The sequence below is a fragment of the Carcharodon carcharias genome, chromosome 12 (genome assembly GCF_017639515.1).
Source record: "Carcharodon carcharias isolate sCarCar2 chromosome 12, sCarCar2.pri, whole genome shotgun sequence".
In the NCBI taxonomy this organism is placed as follows: domain Eukaryota; kingdom Metazoa; phylum Chordata; class Chondrichthyes; order Lamniformes; family Lamnidae; genus Carcharodon; species Carcharodon carcharias.
In genome coordinates this window covers 132,855,504-132,874,034 of record NC_054478.1, presented here as the reverse complement: position 1 = coordinate 132,874,034, position 18,531 = coordinate 132,855,504, and the positions used below count along the sequence as shown (strand labels likewise).

Below are 18,531 nucleotides of genomic sequence, written 5' to 3'. Positions count from 1 at the left end.
CAATCAGGAACAGCGCCATATCCCCCTCTTCCCCCAATGATTTTCCTCTCACTAGCTCAGGAGAGTCAAGGTTACCAGAAATCAGCCAACTCAACGAAGAGCAAAAGTCAATCCTGGGACATCGAACTGTGGCTTATTACTGCACCATGAAGTGTTTTAATCACCTTGATTTTCACTTTAAAACTGTGTTCAAATCTCTCTGTAGTTTCATCCCACCCCCTCCTATTCCCTGCAACTGCCTATGTCCTCTCTGCAGTCTTTGCACTTCTCCAATTCTGGCCTTTTGCACAATCCTGATTCTTTTCACTCCACTTATCGAAAGCCAAGCCTTCAGCTCTGGAATTCCCTATCTAAACCTCCCTGTCTTTCCACCTCTCCCCCACTGTAAGACACTGCTTAAAACCTACCTGCTTGACCAGATTTTTGGGCACTTGTCTTAATATCTCCTTATGCGACTCGTTGTCCAAACTTTGCCTGGTAACGCTCCTCTGAAACACCTTGAGATGTCTTACTATGCTAAAGGTGCTATATAAATGCAAGTTGTTAATTGACAGGATATAATGGGAGCTCTCCTTATTTTGTTTGTATGTAACTAATATAACAATAAAAATAACTTTTTTTATAACAGCAATTTAATCACTTAGCCCCACTGTGAGATGAGGATTAATTCCCTCTCACTTAAATAATGCTAAAATTCAGTTTTTGACCTTGGAAGCCCCATGCTCTGGCACAGGGGTCTGCCCTGCTTTCCTTTAAGAGACACTCATTATGTAACCTAATACGCAGAAAGCATTTTATACAGTAGCATTGCAAACCCCAGTGCCCACCATCTATGAAGAAAACACGTTAAGATTAGGAGGCCATTCAGCCCCTTGAACCTGTTCTGCCATTCAGTTAGATCATCACTGATCTGTTCATCAACTCCAATTACCCACCTTGGGTCCATATTCCTTAATGTTCTTACCCAATAAGAAAACTACTGAAAATTATTGAAAAGAGAGGCACGATGACAAAGCCTTTTGTCTTGCGCTGATCAGGCCAAACACAAAAATGCTAAATTTCAAAGGATCACAACGATTACTGTTGCGATCGTTTGAAATTTGACATTCTTGCATTTGTCCAGATGAGTGCAAGATGAAAAGCTTCAGCAACATGTTTCTCTTTTCAGCAATTCTCAAGTTCTGTACTACCAAGCGACAATTTCAATTCTGAAATTTTCGAACACCTGCAGCCTTGACAACTTTTTGGAAAGTTCCAGACTTCCACTAACCTTTGTGCGAAGAGGTGCTTCCTGACATCACCACTCAATGACCTAGGTCTCATTTTAAGATTATACCCCCTTGTTCTGGATTTCCCTATCAAAGGAAATAATCTCTCTCTACTGACCTCATCAAAGCCTTTTATCATCTTAAGCACCTCAATTAGATCAACCCTTCATTTTCCATAATCAAGCCTAGTCTATGTGACTGGTCCTTATAATTGAGCACTTTTAAGCCCAGGTATCATTCAGGTGAATATCCACAGCAACCCCTCTGAGGCCAATAAATCCTTCTTGAGATATGGTGCCCAGAACTGAACACAGTCCTCCAGAGGTGGTCTAACCAAAGCTCTGTAGCACTGTAACATAAGCTCCACCCCTTTGTATTCCAGCTCCCTTGAAATAAAGGCCAACATTCCATTATACCTGTTCATTAGCTATTAGTGAACTCTGCACACAGACTCCTAAATCCCTCTGCCGTTCACTGATCCTAGCTTCTTGCCATTTAGAAAATACTCCAATCTACCATTCTTTGGTCCAAACATTGGTAGTTGGAATCAGGTGATTGGGATTTATCAATGAAATGAATGGAGAGAGGAGGAGCCAGCTCAAAATGAAGTTTGCAATGGGAGACAGGGATTGCACGCTTGCTCTCAGCAAGAAACTTCGAAAGGGAAAGAGTCAAATACCCACCAGCTGCACGCACTCCATCAGTGGCAGCCGCAGGGCCTGGTTACCGGAGAGGCTAACGACACAGGACGAAGTCTCTGGCGAGGCGTCCAGGAGGGTGAGTACGGCCTCCATGCCCATCTTGCTGCTCTGAGAACGGAATAAAGAAAGGGGAAGATCATCAGCCAGTGCGAAGAAACAAGCAAAGAGAGGGTAACCATGAGGGAGGAAGAAATAAAAGGAAATGCTGACAGGCAGAGGGAAGGCAGATTGAGGAAGCTCATGTGGAGCATGAACACCAGTTGGGCCAAATAGCCTGCTTCTGCGCTGCAAATTCGATATAAAGATGCAGAAACGTTAAGAGTTTTCACACTCTGGAAAGCTAATAGACTCTGAAATAGTGTACAATATGATGCATATCTGGTGTCCATGCCACCCTTTTTCCTCCTTTCACCAGTTTTCTCTTCCCGCCTCTGTTTAAAATATTGAGGTGGTGTTCAGGTACAGTTCCATAGGTGTCTCCCACAAGCGCCCATTTCTATTGTATGAGTCTCAACAAGCTAATCAAGCACCAGGGGCAGCACTGCCAAGTCCAACCCTGCCCCCTGGCATCATCCATACTTACCAACAGCAGCTAGCAACTGGTTCAGGGACCCTGGCTGCTTTCCCCCCCTTTCTAACCCAAGGCTAATCGTGGCACCTCTTATTACTGCTTCCTAATTCATGTGAACTAACACAGCACCGGCTGGGAATGGAGCTTGGGACCTCCTGATTGGCATGGCCCAGCTACTCAGTGAGCTGTTAGGGGAGGTCGACGGTGAGATGCCATTCATAAAGGCCTAGAGCAAACTTGTGCACTTACCAGAATTCGGTCGAAGGCAGAGGGTGTCCCCCCTCGTTGGACATGCCCCAAAACTGTGACCCGTGTGTCAAATCCGAGACGCTTAGAAACAAGCTGGGGGGAAGAAAAAGAAACAGTGAGGGAGGGAAGTAAGGAAGGAACCACAGATACAAGAATCAAGGAAATAGAGAAGGAAAAACCCTGCTACTCAGACTCACTGAAATACATAAAGCACACAGGACAAGGGAAAAGGCAGAGGTCTCTTTTGTGCGTCATATCCGGAACAGGTTTACAATTTTGTTACACATAACACAAGGGGAGAACCTACCCCCACTGAAGGCATTTTCAATATTAACTGTGCATTGGTTTAAATGGTAAGAAATAAAAATTCACCAGCCACTCTCCTCCTGAATAACGATCAAAAATACAATTGTTTTCTTGTGGTTCAGTTGCACGCGCTCGTAAGCAAGCTTGTGAACGAGGTTTTAGAGCAAAGTGTAAGTCGCAGACCCAATGTGTGAGTGAGCTGGCACTCTAACCTGTGGCCTGTTGTACAGTTGAGGATCAGGAATTGTTTTATGTGAACTCCAGCACTGTGATGTGTTAGAGAGAGACAGGCCTTGGTTCCTTCCCCCCATCCCCCCAACCCCAGCACTAATTTGTACCAGAGACCAGCTGGGATGTTCCCCGTCCTCTTCCAGAGCACACACTGCCAGTTGCATTCGCTACATCAGTGGTTCATGAGACACTGTATTTTGCTGTTTTGTACTTTGAGTAATGCAATAGCTGTTTCATGTGAGCTTTGTCCAGTTAAACAATCTGATGTGGTGAAATATGGAGAGAGCAACAAAGCTCCCTTGATGGTTCAGCCACTTAGGACATAATGCATTTCCCTGTAAATTGACGTACATTCTGACAATTAAAAATAATCCACGTTGTAGATTCCCGTTCATGGCAACCATATAAAATACCCTTGAACTGGGACTGAAATACAAAATAGTCTTAGAGACTGGAATCGACATATTAAATAGTCATCAACTAGAAGCTAAATAGCCAGAGACTGTACACTGTACTTCACGGAATCACTAATTTGATTAGCACATGGACCCGGGCCTCTTCATTTTGTCCGTTTTATACAAGAAATCACTTGCCTTGTGTATTTAACAGCTTGACTGTGGTCTCTGTTTTGAGGTCTAGTAATTAAAATGACAAGTGCAAACAGGAATACATCCTGGGAGCAGGCATACCTCATACTATGTCAGTGCTACTCTCACTGTCAGAATTACATGCTGATACTCTCATACTTACTTCTTTTACATAATTGGAGCTGATAGGATTCCCATGCCGGTCAATTGCCCCCTCTGCAAGGATGATGATGTTCAGCCTGGAGCCTCTGCTGCGACTCTGGAGAAAGGACAAGTGAGCTCAGTTAATGCGCCTTTGATATCAGCAGGGTCGGCCATGGCTCAATGAGCAGCACTCTCACCTCCAAATCACAGGGTCGTGGATTTCACAGTCCCATTCTAGGGACTAAACCCTCACTGACAATCCAGTGCAATACTGAAGGAGGGTTGCACTGTCAGAGGTGAAGTCTTTCAGCCCTGTCTGCTCTCTCAAATGGATGCAGAAGATCCCACTGAATTATTTCTAAGAGCAAAGGAGTGCTCCCTGATATCCTGGCCAACATTTCTCTCTCAACTAATATAACCAACACCAATTAGCTGGTCATTAACACATCATTGTTTCTGGAACCTTGCTGTATGAAAATTGGCTACTGGTTTCTTACATTCCAACAGTGACTGCACTTCAAAGAGTAATTCAATGTAAAGCATTTTGGGACATCCTGAGGTCATGAAAGACACTACATTAATACAAGTCTTTCTTTGTTGGCTGCACTGGACCTCACCATAGGACTAGAGATGGATACAGTCATATCCTTGTAAGAGTGTCCGTACAGTACAGCACACAAGGAGCAGCACCTAATGGATTACCTAATGTCTCTAAAAATTCACCAATGTCACAGAACAGCATAATCCAGGCCTACTGACGTTTCTGCACGCAGCTGAATATGAGTCAATGACATTGAAATCGCTTTTGCTGAAGCTGCTCTACAAGGATAAAAAGGTTTTCCCCCACCAAGTTACTGATGGCTGTTCCTGGAGCTATACAAATGTAAACAGTGAAAGCTAGTGTTGAAGTATCTTTCCACCTATATTACACTCATTGTGTGTCACAGCATGATAACAATATTGAATCTTTCGCTAATTCTTCGGGGTTTGGGATTTAAATTGGTACTGGAACTTTTCAAATGGTAGGCAGAGGCACCACAAACAGGATAGGAAGACCCTTTGTATCCTCCTCCAGCCCTACATCTCAGGGAACACCCTCTGCTGTCCTGACTCTGGTTTTTGTGGATCTCCCAACCCTGGGCTCCATTAGTGACAGAGTCTTCACTCCACATTTCCTCTCCTAACAACAACTTGCATTTACATTGCAGCTTTGCCAAGGCAAAACACCCCAATGCACACTCCAGGAGCATTAGCAGACAAAACTTGGCACCAAGCCACATGAGAAAATATTAGGGCAGGTGATCAAAATGTCAATTAAAGAGGTGGATTTTAAGGGGCATCTTAAAAGAAGAATGAGGTAGAGAGGTGGGGAGATTTAGGAAGGTAATTCCAGAGCTTAGGGCCTGGGTGGCAGGACTTAGTTAAAGCCTCAAGAAAAGTAACCAACTTTCTCACAGACAGACAGAAAATTAAAAACTAAAGAATTGCATTTATAGTTAATCTGTGGAATTCTCTTCCCCAGAAAACAGTGGAGGCTAGGTCATTGAATTTATATGCAGCAGTGTTAGACAGATTTTTGTAAAACAGGGTTATGGAGGTAGACAGGAAAGTGGAGTTGAGACCATGTCAACCATGGCAATCAGGTCAACCATGATCTTATTGAATGGTGAAGCAGGCTTGAAGGATGGAAAGGCCTTCTCCTGTTCCTAAGGCAAATGTTCCAATAGCCATTACACTGGGGAGAACTCCCGTGGTCTTTGAATAGTTTCACAGAATCCTTTAAATCTATCTGAGAAAGCGGGCAGAGCCTTGATTTAATTTTTCATGTGAAAGACAGCGCCTCTGGGAGTGCAATATTCTCTCAGTACTGCATTGAAATATCAGACTAGATTCTGTGCTAAATTAAGTCACTTTGTCTCCTGGTCACGGGGACCTGGAACTAGATCCAATGGATGATCCTTTAAATGGAAAATGAAGCAATGTAACAGGGGACAGAGGGGATGGGAGCAAAAATTTGAACTTAAAAGCAAATAAGGGATTGAAGCACAGTGGTTATGGCCCTGGATTAGTGACCTAGAGGCCTGAACAATTAATCCATAAAATATCTATTCAAATCCCATCATGGCAGCCTGAGAATCTGAATTAAAATATCCGGAATTCAAATCTGATATGAAGCTGTCGGATTGCCATAAATACCCTCAGTTCACTAGTATCCTCTAGGGAAGGAAAGCTGCTGTCCTTACCCAGTCTAGCCGAGCAGTCCTTCACCGCTGTGGTTGGCTTTTAACTTCTGTCTGAAGTGACCTAATGAGTGCCAATTAGAGATAAGTAACAAATGCCAGGCCTTGCCAGTGATGCCCATAACAAGAATAGTTAATATAACAGAATCAATATATAAATGTCTGCAGCTATTTTGTGCAGACTATAAATTGGGACATGCTGATTGGCTTTCTTATTTGGCCGACTGATGGTCGGAGCTGGGAACTGAAGAAATCGGCAGTCACGTTCAGAGATTTCCCAATGTCAAAGTGGCTCCGCATCCTTACTTCTCCAAGTCTTTTGCACATGAAATCCTCCCAGCCATCCTCTGGAGGGGCCTCTGGAATGAAGAGCCAGTCTGCACCAGAAGCCAATGCAGACACCAGAGCCAGGTACCTGCACAAACAAGACCACCAGATTGGTTACATGGCCAACCAGTAACAGAGAAACCACAGCTAATGGTGGAGCTGTGATTATATATAACTTCAGCATAAAAACAGGTCATTCAGCCCAACTGGTCTATACCACTGACGGTGCTCCATAAAGCCTCCTCATAAATGCATCTCTGTTATTCATCTCAAATGTTCCACATGATAGCAAGTTCCTCATTGTAACCACTCTCTGGGTAAAAGAAGTTTCTCTTGAGTTCCTTATTGAATGTATTAGTGACTATTTTATATTTTTGGCCCCTAGTTTTAGACACTTTCACATGTGGAAACATATCTACATCTACCCTATCAAACCCCTTCATAATTTTAAAGACCTCTATCGGGTCACCCCTCAGTCTTCCTTTGTTTTAGAAAACGAGCCCCAGTTTGTTCAATCTTTCCTGATCGTTGCAACTTCTCAGTTCTGGTATTATCCCTGTAAATCTGTTTTGCACTTTCCCCAGTGCCTCTCCATTCTTTCATAAGATGGAGCATAGTACCCCAAGTGTGATAGGATCTTAACAAAGCTTCTCTGCTTTCCTAGCCTCTCTCTCTCTAGAAATGAACCGTAGTGCTTTTGTTTTTTGCATTGCAAGGTGAATACAGATGGAGCAGAATCTATACGTTCTGTGCAGGTGGCCTTTCCTCTTTCTGTATTAGCTAAAGGAACAAGTGAATTGCCGTCAGCTTCTTTGGCACATGGATGTGCTGCCATTCTGAAGCTCAAGACACCGCTGCAGTGGCATAGTGTCTGGGTCCACACCACAAATTCCAAATATATGATAACACAAGCATGCAATGATCCATTTTTGGCTGCGAGGTTGCGCTCTTTTTAAAAATACAACGCAGCAAGCTTCATTTGTTTTCATTATTAGCTTTATAAGGCTAAGAGTTTGAATGTTCCAAGAATCTGTAACTTACCCACAATGCCTGCCCATGACTTCAAGCACAAAGGTTCGCTGGTGACTGTAGATTGAAAAGGGACAGATTAGTACAAAGTGAAAGGTTAATTTACCAGCTTAGACTTTGACTTGAATTCAGTCCAAGTTAACAAAGCTTCTTGTGCTCTCAGATGCAAGAGTCCAAAGTGAAATGGACGCTTCCAGTCCCACAACAAGGTGCTGACACTTAACTGCCCTCAGAAGCAGCCCAGCAAGCCAATCCAAGGACGACTAGTGGATGGGCAATAAATTCAGGCCATCTCAGTGATGCCCACAACCTAAGATTAATTTTCAAAATAAACACTGCTATTTTGAGGCTATGGGAGATCTGGAAGTGCCCAATGTTATAACATAATATTATCAAGATCTGGGAGTGCCTGACGGATCGGATCACAAGATTCATTTGGGTCACAAACAATCTGCATCAGCCTGAAGTCACATCACATCACTGGCCTGGTTCTCAAATGATTCCAGTATTTTGTTTCCACTGACTGACTCCAGACTAACAGCATTCTGGATTCACTGTCACAGTACAGAAAACCGACAAAGTGAATGCATCGCCATTAGGCTACAGAGGGGACTTTTATGTCCATTACCATGTCCAAACATTCACCTATACACAGGCATGAGCAAACATATAATGTTACAGTAGAACATCAAATAGGCCTCAACGTCAAAGGAAGGGAACATGTGTTTTTGCCATTATATCCCAAAGGAAAGTCAAGGCCAGTGAAATCTCCAAATTCCTGCCTCTCACCCAGCTTTGTCTGCTGACCCTGTGCTTTCTTTACACAGGTAAGTTGAAAACATACAAGAGATTGTGACTGGCGGAGCTTCCATATTGTAACTGATAACTGTCTACCCAAGGTGGTTTGTAAATAAATAAATATTAAGAGGAGCAGGCTGCTGGCGAGGCTACAGGCCTGAAATCTATTTACCGAATGCCTATGTATGTGTGATAAGTGCCAAAAGCTCACCCACATAATATTAGGTTGGACTTGGGCCTCCCAGTTCAGATGCTTGCTGACTGCACACCATTGGTTATGCAGAAGACCAGGAGACATGCCCAATATTTTTAAACCCCCTTTCTCTCTCGCTATTCCCCCAACACTCTCCACAACCCTATCTCACTCACATGGTTATTCTCTCTCTCTTCACCTTTTCTCTCCTCCCTTCAGGATCTTCAGCTCTTAATGTATGACACAAAAACTGGAAGATATATCAAGAACGAGGCAACATTTTCTCTTTGAACGTCTAGTTCAATCCCACTTTGGGCTCACTCCACATATCCTATATCTCTCTTGATTAAGCAACTTCAGTGAAAAGGGGTGAGGAAAAATGTATCCTGATAGTTTAGCTTGAAGTGCAAAAGAAAACATTTTTTCAAGAGAATCACATCAATTAAGATAACTGGTTAAATGTGAACTCACGGCACTTTCTTTGAGATCTCCATTTCCCCCAACCCCAGCCACAATTTTATTTGTCCTTTTAGGTTGGGACTTGTGTGTGAAGCCTTGAACTGGATTATCAGATTTCATACATTCAGGGCAACACATCATGTTACAGATTGTAAAACTGCACATGCCAACAAAAATGAATCCAGTTAATCTCAATCTCTAGCTAGGTCCTTGCACAGCCAGAGATTGATTGGCCCCATAATTGTCACCCAGAGTTAAATTTTTATGTTGCGTGTGTGGGCTTGGCTGGAATAGTTAGCAAACTATATCTTGTCTCGAGTCAGAAGATTATGGGTCAACTCCAGAGGCACGAGTACAAAATCTTTACTGGCTCTTCAGTGTAGTACTGAGGGAGGGCCACATTGTTAAGAGTCACCAATCACCCTCAAACACTCAGAAAAGAGACTAAGATACTACACTAAAGAAGAGCAAGGGAATTGTCCCCAAAGTCCTGGCCAATATTTATCCCTCAACCAGCATCTATAAAACAGTTTAGCCTGGCCATTTATCGCACTGATGTGTGGGAGCTTGCTGTGTGTGACTAACATAGGCATTTTCTACATTACAACAGTGACTACACTTCAAAAGGTACTTCATTGGCTGCAAAACACTGAGGATGTGAAAAGAACTCTAAAAATACAAGTTTTTCTTCGCTGAACTATCCACCACAATAACAAAGAAGATGGAACACTTCATGAGAGAAACAAAATAAAGGGAGAAGTAGACGTAACAAATTACCTAAATAGGCAAACAGCAGTACCCTGGGCAGCAGTGAGATCAATCAATGTTGCTATGGACTATGTAGTTATATGTACACAGTTGAACTAACAAGGCTTTATAACTTGGGTTTAAAGGCTGGATAAACATCAAGGGTCATAATGTCCTTCAAACCCACTGAGAGTGCGACAACTGTTCAGTTATTCAGTAGACAGCTGTTTGAGCTATAAGCAACACAATTTACTTTCTCTGATAGTAGCTGACGACTTGCTGGGCTCAGCTTTCTTTTGCTGTGAGACAGAAACATTACAAGGTGAGCTATAAAACTGTCGATAAGTTGTTAGATCAGGTTTATGAGAGATGCCATATAGGGAGTGTTCTGTCTGGGGTGCAATAAATTGGATTCATCATTGATGGGGTAAGCAGTTTTGCAACCAATATACAACGTGTTTCCCTAAAGGTGCAGGGTCCAATAATCAAGTTCGAGACTTCACACACGCAAAAGCCTTTGACGACAGTTCTCGGGTCCTATAACAGGAACGTGCCTTTAAGAGGGGCTCGAACATAGTAAAAGATCCCAAGGCACCTCGCAGGAGTGTTATCAGACAAAATTTGACACCGACCCACAGGGAAATATTGGGACAGGTGACCAAAAGCTCGGTCAAAGCAATAGGCATTAAGGAGGGACTTTAAGGATAAGAGAGAGGCAGAGAGGTTTAGAGAGGGAATTCCAGAGCTTGGGGCTGAGGCAGCTGAAGGCACAACTGCCAGTCATGCAGAGAAGAAAATCAGGGATACTCAAAAGATCAGGGTTGGAGGAATGCAGGGATCTCAGACAGTTGCAGAGATGAAGGAAGTTCCAGCAGTAGGGTGGGGCAAGGGGTTTGAACACAGGATGAGAATTTTAATTCGGAGGTGTCGTGTGAAAACAGAACTTTGACCCTCTACATCCTGGTGGGTACATGTCGGAGAGGGAGCTCCATCAGCATTACATCTGGAAAGTTAAAAGCAACAAGAGCAGGGTGTGACTGGAGTCAATGTATTTCATTTCTAACTGTAGAGATGTCAGTTGTAGAGATAAGCCAGGGAACTACAGGCCAGTGAGTCTCATGTCAGCGGTAGGGAAACTATTAGAGAAATTTCCGAAGGAGACAATCTATCTCCACTTGGAGAGGCAAGGTTTGATCAGGGATAGTCAGCATGGCTTTGTCAGAGGGAGGTCATGCCTAACAAATTTGACTGAATTTTTTGAGGAGGTAACCAGGTGTGTAGATGAGGGTAGTGCAGTTGAAATAGTTTATATGGATTTCAGCAAAGCCATTGACAAGGTCCCACATGGGAGACTTATAAAGAAGGCAAAGGCATATGGGATACAGGGTAATTTGATAAGGTGGATTCAAAATTGACCTAGTTATAGGAGGCAGAAGGTGATGACAGAAGGATGCTTTAGTGACTGGGAGCCAGTGTCCACTGCCAGAGGCGTACCACAGGGGTCTGTGCTCAGTCCCCTATTATTTGTCATTTATATAAACTACGTAGATGACTATGTGGGGGATAAGATTAGTATGTTTGTGGATGACACAAAGATCGGCCGGATGGTTAACAGTGAGGTTAAGTGTCTTGGGCTACAGGAAGAAATAGACGGGATGATCAAATGGGCAAATAAGTAGCAGATGGAATTTAACCCTGAAAAGTGTGAGGTGATACACTTTGGAAGGAGTAATTTGACAAGGAACTATTCAATGAACGGCATGGCACAAGGAAGTTCTGAGGAACAAAGGGACCTTGGCATGTGTGTCCATAGATCTCTGAAGGCAGCAGGGCATGTTAGTGGGGTGGTGAAAAAGGCATATGGGACACCTGCCTTTATCAATCGAGGCATAGAATACAAAAGTAGGGAGGTCATGTTGGAATTGTTTAGAACCTTGGTGAGGCCACAGCTGGAGTACTGTGTGCAGTTCTGGACTCCACATTATAAGAAGGATGTGATTGCACTGGAGGGGGTGCAGAGGAGATTCACCAGGGCGTTGCCTGGGATGAAACATTTAAGTTATGAAGAGAGGTTCGATAGACTTGGGTTGTTTTCATTGGAGCAGAGAAGACTGAGGGGCGATCTGATCGAGGTGTACAAGATTATGAGGGGCATGGACAGGGCGGATAAGGAGCAGCTGTTCCCCCTAGTTGAAGGGTCAGTCACAAGGGGGCATAAGTTCAAGATGAGGGGCAGGAGGTTTAGGGGGGATGTGAGGAAAAACTTTTTTACCCAGAGGGTAGTGACGGTCTGGAATGCACTGCCTGGGAGGTTGGTGGAGGCGGGTTGCCTCACATCCTTTAAAAAGTACCTGGATGAGCACTTGGCATGCCATAACATTCAAGGCCAAGTGCTGATAAATGAGATTAGGTAGGTATGTCAGGTATTTCTCACATGTCAGTGCAGACTCGATGGGCCGAAGGGCCTCTTCTACACTGTGATTCTGTGAACTGGACTGGTGCAAGCAAACAGTTTGTGGGCCAGACTCTGGTTATTTACTCTGGCACTGTGTTCGGTGATATGGGACACAGTTTCTCCTCTGGAGCATTATTTTAGTGAAGCCTGTTGTCTGAAGGAAATAGAGCGTGGGACACTGTGCTTTATAGCAGCTGATTCAGAAGCACCATTCATCTCGCTCCAAGTGCTGGCAGTTTAATGTAGTTATCAGTTCAATGCCTTCTGACTCATTAAAATTGGGCCCAGATCCAATGAGTGCAGAGTCTGTTTAACTCTCTTAATGGGCTGTTAAAAGAGGCCCAAGAATTTTCTCAAAGGGAGCCTGTTTAACCTGGTTATGTGAAAAGACAGCTCTCTTTAAAGGAGCATGCTTGTCATTAAAAGTGGCTTCAGAGGAAATTACCTTACTGTCCTCTCATCTTTTTGGTAATTCTGTCAATCACTTGAAATAAAGGCACCTTGTTCGAGACATTCAAGAAGAACCCGCAAAGCTAACGGCTTAGTGAGTAAGGGCACCACCCAGGCTAGTACTAAGTCACCTCGCCTGAACTACCTCAGTTTTGACTCTTGTTCTGTTCTGAATACGTTGACCTGAGATGGGCAGTAGTTGTGCTTGGAGACTGCATACGAGAGCTGTTGCACTAAGGAAGAAATACACTGCATGTGCGCAAAGCCTGGCTCAGTTGATGGCATTCTTGCCTGAGCCAGAAAGTTGTGGGTTCAAGCCCCACCCCTGAACTCAAGTGCTAAGTTTGGGCTGAGGGAGTGCAGCCTTATCAGATGAGTTGTCAAACATTGTTTAGATGGATGTTTAAGATGCTACAACATTATCTGAAGAGGTGCAGGAAGTTCTCCCACAGCCCTTGCCAACATACATTCATTTTCTGGTCATAGTGGGACTTTGCTCTGAGCAATATGCTACACCAATACTGTTCTAAGGTCTCTTCCTGTTGACTACGATCAAGTCTATTCATGGTTAAGCATACCTCTGTGCTGTGGTGGTTATTGCATCAATCACTTCCATAATTCTGTGCAGGGCGGAGTCTGTACCAATAGTCATGTCTGTCCCACAGAAGTCATTGTCAATCGATCCCACCATCCCAACAATGTTCAGGTGGGAAAACTGCTGGGAAACTTCTTCTGTGATTTTATCTGAAAGACAAACAGGAAATATGTCAGTATGGTCTGTTTTGAACCCTTATCAAATGACATTTGGCCACATAATCATTTGGAATTACTATTTATTCAGCAGGGCTAACAGTTACTAACTCGCTAACTTGTGGAGTTTCTGGGTTAGTCAGCAGGGTAAGGATTACTCACAAGCTAACTGTGGCTCCAGGTTATTCAACACAGTACAGGTTATTCAACATCTTTAGTCAACAGACAAAACCCCTGCAGCTCTTAGCTAGGGTGAACACAACACATTGCTGTGAAAACGGAAGGTAAACAGTATCCTTCCTGCAATCCGGGCTGAGGTGTGTGCACAGGTAAGTCGATAGAGGATTGAGCTCAGTTGGGAGGTCTTCGGTGCTCGAATAGTCAGTCAAGACTCATTCGTCACTTGAAGGGGATACCCAAGGGCTGAGTATACCCCAGCAAGGAATCGATATCTTCAGGAAAAGAAAGCAGGGAATTGATGGAAAAGCAAAACAATAGTTGAATAACCAGGAACCCCACACAGTTACACTGTGAATAATGCTTACCCTGAATATTGGTATAAGGTGTTAGCAGATATTAACACGACTTCAAGTGCACAATATGCTCTCCACCAAAACATTCTATGTAACATCTTGGAAAGGACTGTTCCTCTCAGCACTTCTGCTTCCACTCCTTTCAGCATGCTTACCATCATGTAGCTGTTCTCACACAGCTGTTCTTTGACTTTACCTTCCAGAAGAATGCTGCTCATTCTGGGTTTCGAGTTTCCTCACAGCTGCCGCAAGCAGGCAGCATTCAAGGCAACAAAAACAATAAGTGCTGGAAGAACTCAGCAGGTCTGACAATATCTGTGGGGAGAAAGACAGAGTTAACGTTTCAAGTCTGCATGACTCTTCTTCAGAACTAAAGAGAAGTAGAAATGTGGTGAAATATATCCTGTTTTAAAGGGGGTGGGACAGGTGAAGCTGGACAGAAAGCCAGAGACAGGTGGAGGCAAAGGAGAGATTGCAAAAGATATCATAGACAAAAGGTCGAAGGGATGTTGATGTTGGTGATACTGGCTAAAGGAGATGTTAATGGTGACAGTAAGAGTAGAAATCAGGATGAGCAAGTGACAGACGGCCCTAGTGGGGGGGGGAAGATGTGGGAGAAAAGATCGCAATAGGTTAAAAAGTGGGGATGAAACAATGAATGGAAATAAATTTTTAAAAATATTTACATAAAATATAAATGCTGGAGGAAATTTATATTAAATATAAATATAAAAATAATATTTCCATTGTTATTTTTAAAATGAATTTCCATTCATTGTTTTAGCTTTTAGCCTATTTACCTTTTAGCCTATTGCGATCTTTTCTCCCACCATCCGTCTCCTTTGCCTCCACCTATCTCTGGCTTTCTGTCCAGCTTCACCTGTTCCACCCCGCTTAAACAGCATATATTTCACCATATTGTTACTTCTCTATAGCTCTGAAGAAGAGTCATGCGGACTCGAAACGTTAGCCCTGTCTTTCTCTCCACAGATGCTGTCAGACCTGCTGAGTTTTTCCAGCAATTTTTGTTTTTGTTTCAGATTTCCAGCATCCGCAGTATTTTGCTCTTATCTTAGCATTCAAGGCATGTCAGCTCATACTGGCACAACCCAGAAAGATAAGAGGAGGGGGCTACAAGTGCTGGTATTTCATTTGTGGGCCTATATCATGAGTGCCAGCAGGCCATTGGACTGTGGAGGCCATCACGCCTGAGCCCAATCCTGTTCTCACCTGACGTGTGCTATTCTCCGCCACAAACCGGGGTTGAAGTAAGAGTTTTTGAACTATTAGAAAATAATCTGAAAACATATTTAGGAGAAAGAGGAATATTTACAGGGTATGACGAGCGTGCAGGGAATGTGGGAATTAGATTAGATTACTCACGTGGAGAAAAACCTCCAGCGTCAAGCTAATGAGGAAAATGGTCTGTTTTTGTGCAGGGTCACTCGATAATGATCAGGAGATGGAATTCTAGCTTCAAGGCCCTGAGACTAACTGTGGTATCTTGACTGCTGCCAAGGCTCAGATTAGCAAACAGGGCACAGACCCTGTGACCCTGTGGATTATAAGGTTCATTCCTATGACTTCTACCAACTCGCCAAGAGGATTATATTGACGGGACATGTCAGACGAATTTTTATGGACATGTTTTTGTCTATCTTTACCCAGAGAGTGGTGAGAATGTGGAAATTACGATCAGTTGGACTAGTTGAAGCAAACAGCATTTTAGAAGAGGCTGGACATAGTACACGAGGGCAAAAGAAATAGTTTAGGATGATAGAGTGAGATGATGTAGAATAGGAGGAGGCCTGTGTGAAGCATAAACACCAGGGTGAATGTTCTGTTAGAGGAAACTGTGGAGTGTTTCAGAGGGTCCGAGTTCCCTCTGCTCCCCTACACTGATGGTGACATTATTGAGCAGGCATTGGTGCACATAATTTGACTCCCTGAAATTGCTAAGAATGCACAATAAAATATTAACTGTGTGTCTCTCTTTATTGCATCTTTGTGTCAATATATATTTTGTAAGTGCTTGTGAGACGAGTAGGTCAATATATTAAGGCACTTACCCTCTTCAACTAGACTAGCCAGCAGGTCACTCCACTCTGTCCGGAAGATGTTGGCTCCAGTTAGACTGCCATCTCCCCCGATCACGCACAAGTTGTTGATTCCATGCTGCACCAGGTTGTAAGCTGCTGCCTGGCGACCTTCACGGGTGCAGAAACTCTTGCATCGGGCACTGCCGATGATTGTTCCACCCTGCTCACCAGACAAAGGAAAGGTTCCCATGACAACAGTGGGCTACACCTGCCCGTATTAAAGTCTCAAACATCGCCTTTTCATTTGCAGGAGGTGCATTGGAAGCTGGTCAGATTCATGCAAAATAAAACAAGAGGTGCAACAAGCTGCTCTTGCTCCAGATTATAGCTCTCTATTATCTTAAATCATCCCAGATCGCCCGTATCTCCAAGTTCAGGAGTCTAAGCAGCTGATATGGGATCCTTGTGGATTAACTGGAAGATTTGTTCCAGATACTCCCTAACTTCTAATTTTCTCAATTAATATTAAAGCATCTCTGCATCTACCTGTTTGTTCTTATTCACCACTTTCCTCTTTAATGAAATCTCAAATATAAAACTTTTAGATTAAATATTTAAGAATGTATAATACAGTTAATATGAAATGGAAGGTCATAAGTTCTCAATCTTTCAGTCTTTTTTCTCTTTTCTCGCTATCCAAACCTCCTTCCAGCTCTAAATTCCTCCCTTTTTCATTTTCTGTGTCTGCCCTTTCTCTCCCTCTCTGACCTCTTCCATCCCTGCCTTGGTTGCTATGATGACAGCAGCTTTGGGTCAGGCCAAAAAGAACAGCTACATTCCCACAGCATGGCCTTCTCCACTATTCCATGATTTAACCAAAGCCTCAGAGGTTCACTCTTTATTTTCACCAGTGGTCACATGAGGACAATGTTTTACTGCTCTTAAACAAAGGTGAGTTCTGAAGCCAGCTTTTTAGTTAACAAGCAGGCCATTTTCTGACAGAACGCAGCAGATTTTACTTGCCACCCTTGAAGTGCCATATTTCATGGGTATGCTGATGCTAGCCATCTTTCAGGCCAGTTCAAACTGGACAATGCATGCCACGCAGTCCATCTGGATGCCAGCAGTGTCTTCAAAGCTTTTCAGATATGCCAGCACGCTCACAGCACGCTCACAGAGGCAGCTCATCAGCAGGGGGTGGGGATCAGATGTCCATCCACAATCCACTTCAAACACATACACATCGTCAACCTGGTCCTTCAGATGCCCACAGATAGAGCTTTCAGCTTTTCAATCAGTAACTATTTCAAGCCCTCTGCACCATCTGTTCACCACTCCATCTGGTAATGGATTTCTCCAGCTAGCCAATGAATTACAATGTGCGGCAATGACTCATTACTGATATGGAGGTCACCAGTGATCCATGGCAATGGAAACTGGCCGAATTATCTTAGCTTCTTATTCGTGATGTTTCTGTTAAAGGACATTAGATGTCATTCTGTGATGAATAGAGTTACCAAATGAGCTGTAGAGCGAGTTGCACTCAGTTAACGGAAGCATGCGATCAAAAACCCAACTTCAACCTACCAGCTCTTCCAGCAGAGACAGAGGCTGGATTACAGCCACATTAGACATGTCATATAAGCAGCATCAGCCCTGCCCCAACCAACCCTGCAACAGCACAAAGCAACTAACGCCAGAAAACAGAACAACCTTACCCCACAGATGGGACTCCCTCACTACAAGGGAGAATGACTCAATTTCATTACGAAGGCAACCTGAGGCAGAGATAGATTACAAGATGTACAGAAAAAGAAAGAGATATATATGAGGGCAAAAGCACAGACACACACAGACACAGACGCACACCAGAGCACTCAAACAGAGACCTAGCTGCTCAAACAGCTGGCCATCTAACTCCTGAGTTGAGGTTGAGGCTCAACCCTTGACCAGATGTTTCTTCAACTCCCTTCACCATTTGGTTGACAGAGATTCACCAACTGGTAAGTAGATAGGCCACATTAATTGTGAATGCTCCACACCTATCTGTGGTTGTACCACACAATGGCCGTGCCCATCACAGATTGTGCCACATGATGATGGATTATTTAAGTGCAAGGATTAGATTATTGGAGAACGTTGCACAGATTGTTTAATCGATGCAATCCCTTGACTTGGCTAGGATGTGGGCCGACAGCAGCGCGATGATGTTTCTTCCCCCTATTTTCCTCCTTTGGCACACACTGCCATTGCAAAGGTCTATTGCTGAGCATCATGGTTAGAACTCGTGCAATTCGCTAATACGATGGCCTAAATTTCACACTTCCCTGCCGACGGGTTTTTTGGGGCTGGAGGAAAAGAACGTGAAATAGGGCTAATGGGCTTCCTGCTGGGTTCCCGCCTGCCTCCTGAGCAATACTGTGCTGGGGCAGGCAAGGCCTCAGACAGGCCGCC

General features: G+C 43.7%; 1 protein-coding gene across 2 annotated transcripts in view; it reads right to left on the bottom strand.

The window, feature by feature from the left end:
- Positions 1-18,531, bottom strand: part of LOC121284830 (ATP-dependent 6-phosphofructokinase, liver type-like) — a 60,898-nt gene that overhangs the window by 24,034 nt on the left and 18,333 nt on the right. The window contains exons 3-10 of one of the 2 annotated variants that reach the window (XM_041200600.1): positions 17,796-17,855; positions 16,108-16,297; positions 13,334-13,499; positions 7,666-7,710; positions 6,604-6,712; positions 4,077-4,172; positions 2,790-2,882; positions 1,952-2,077 (exon numbers count right to left, since the gene is read on the bottom strand). In XM_041200600.1, coding sequence (XP_041056534.1) covers positions 1,952-2,077; positions 2,790-2,882; positions 4,077-4,172; positions 6,604-6,712; positions 7,666-7,710; positions 13,334-13,446 — 582 coding nt within the window. In that variant the 5' untranslated portion in view covers positions 13,447-13,499; positions 16,108-16,297; positions 17,796-17,855. The remainder of the gene's footprint in view (positions 1-1,951; positions 2,078-2,789; positions 2,883-4,076; positions 4,173-6,603; positions 6,713-7,665; positions 7,711-13,333; positions 13,500-16,107; positions 16,298-17,795; positions 17,856-18,531) is intronic. The other variant, XM_041200598.1, reaches the window with a different exon arrangement.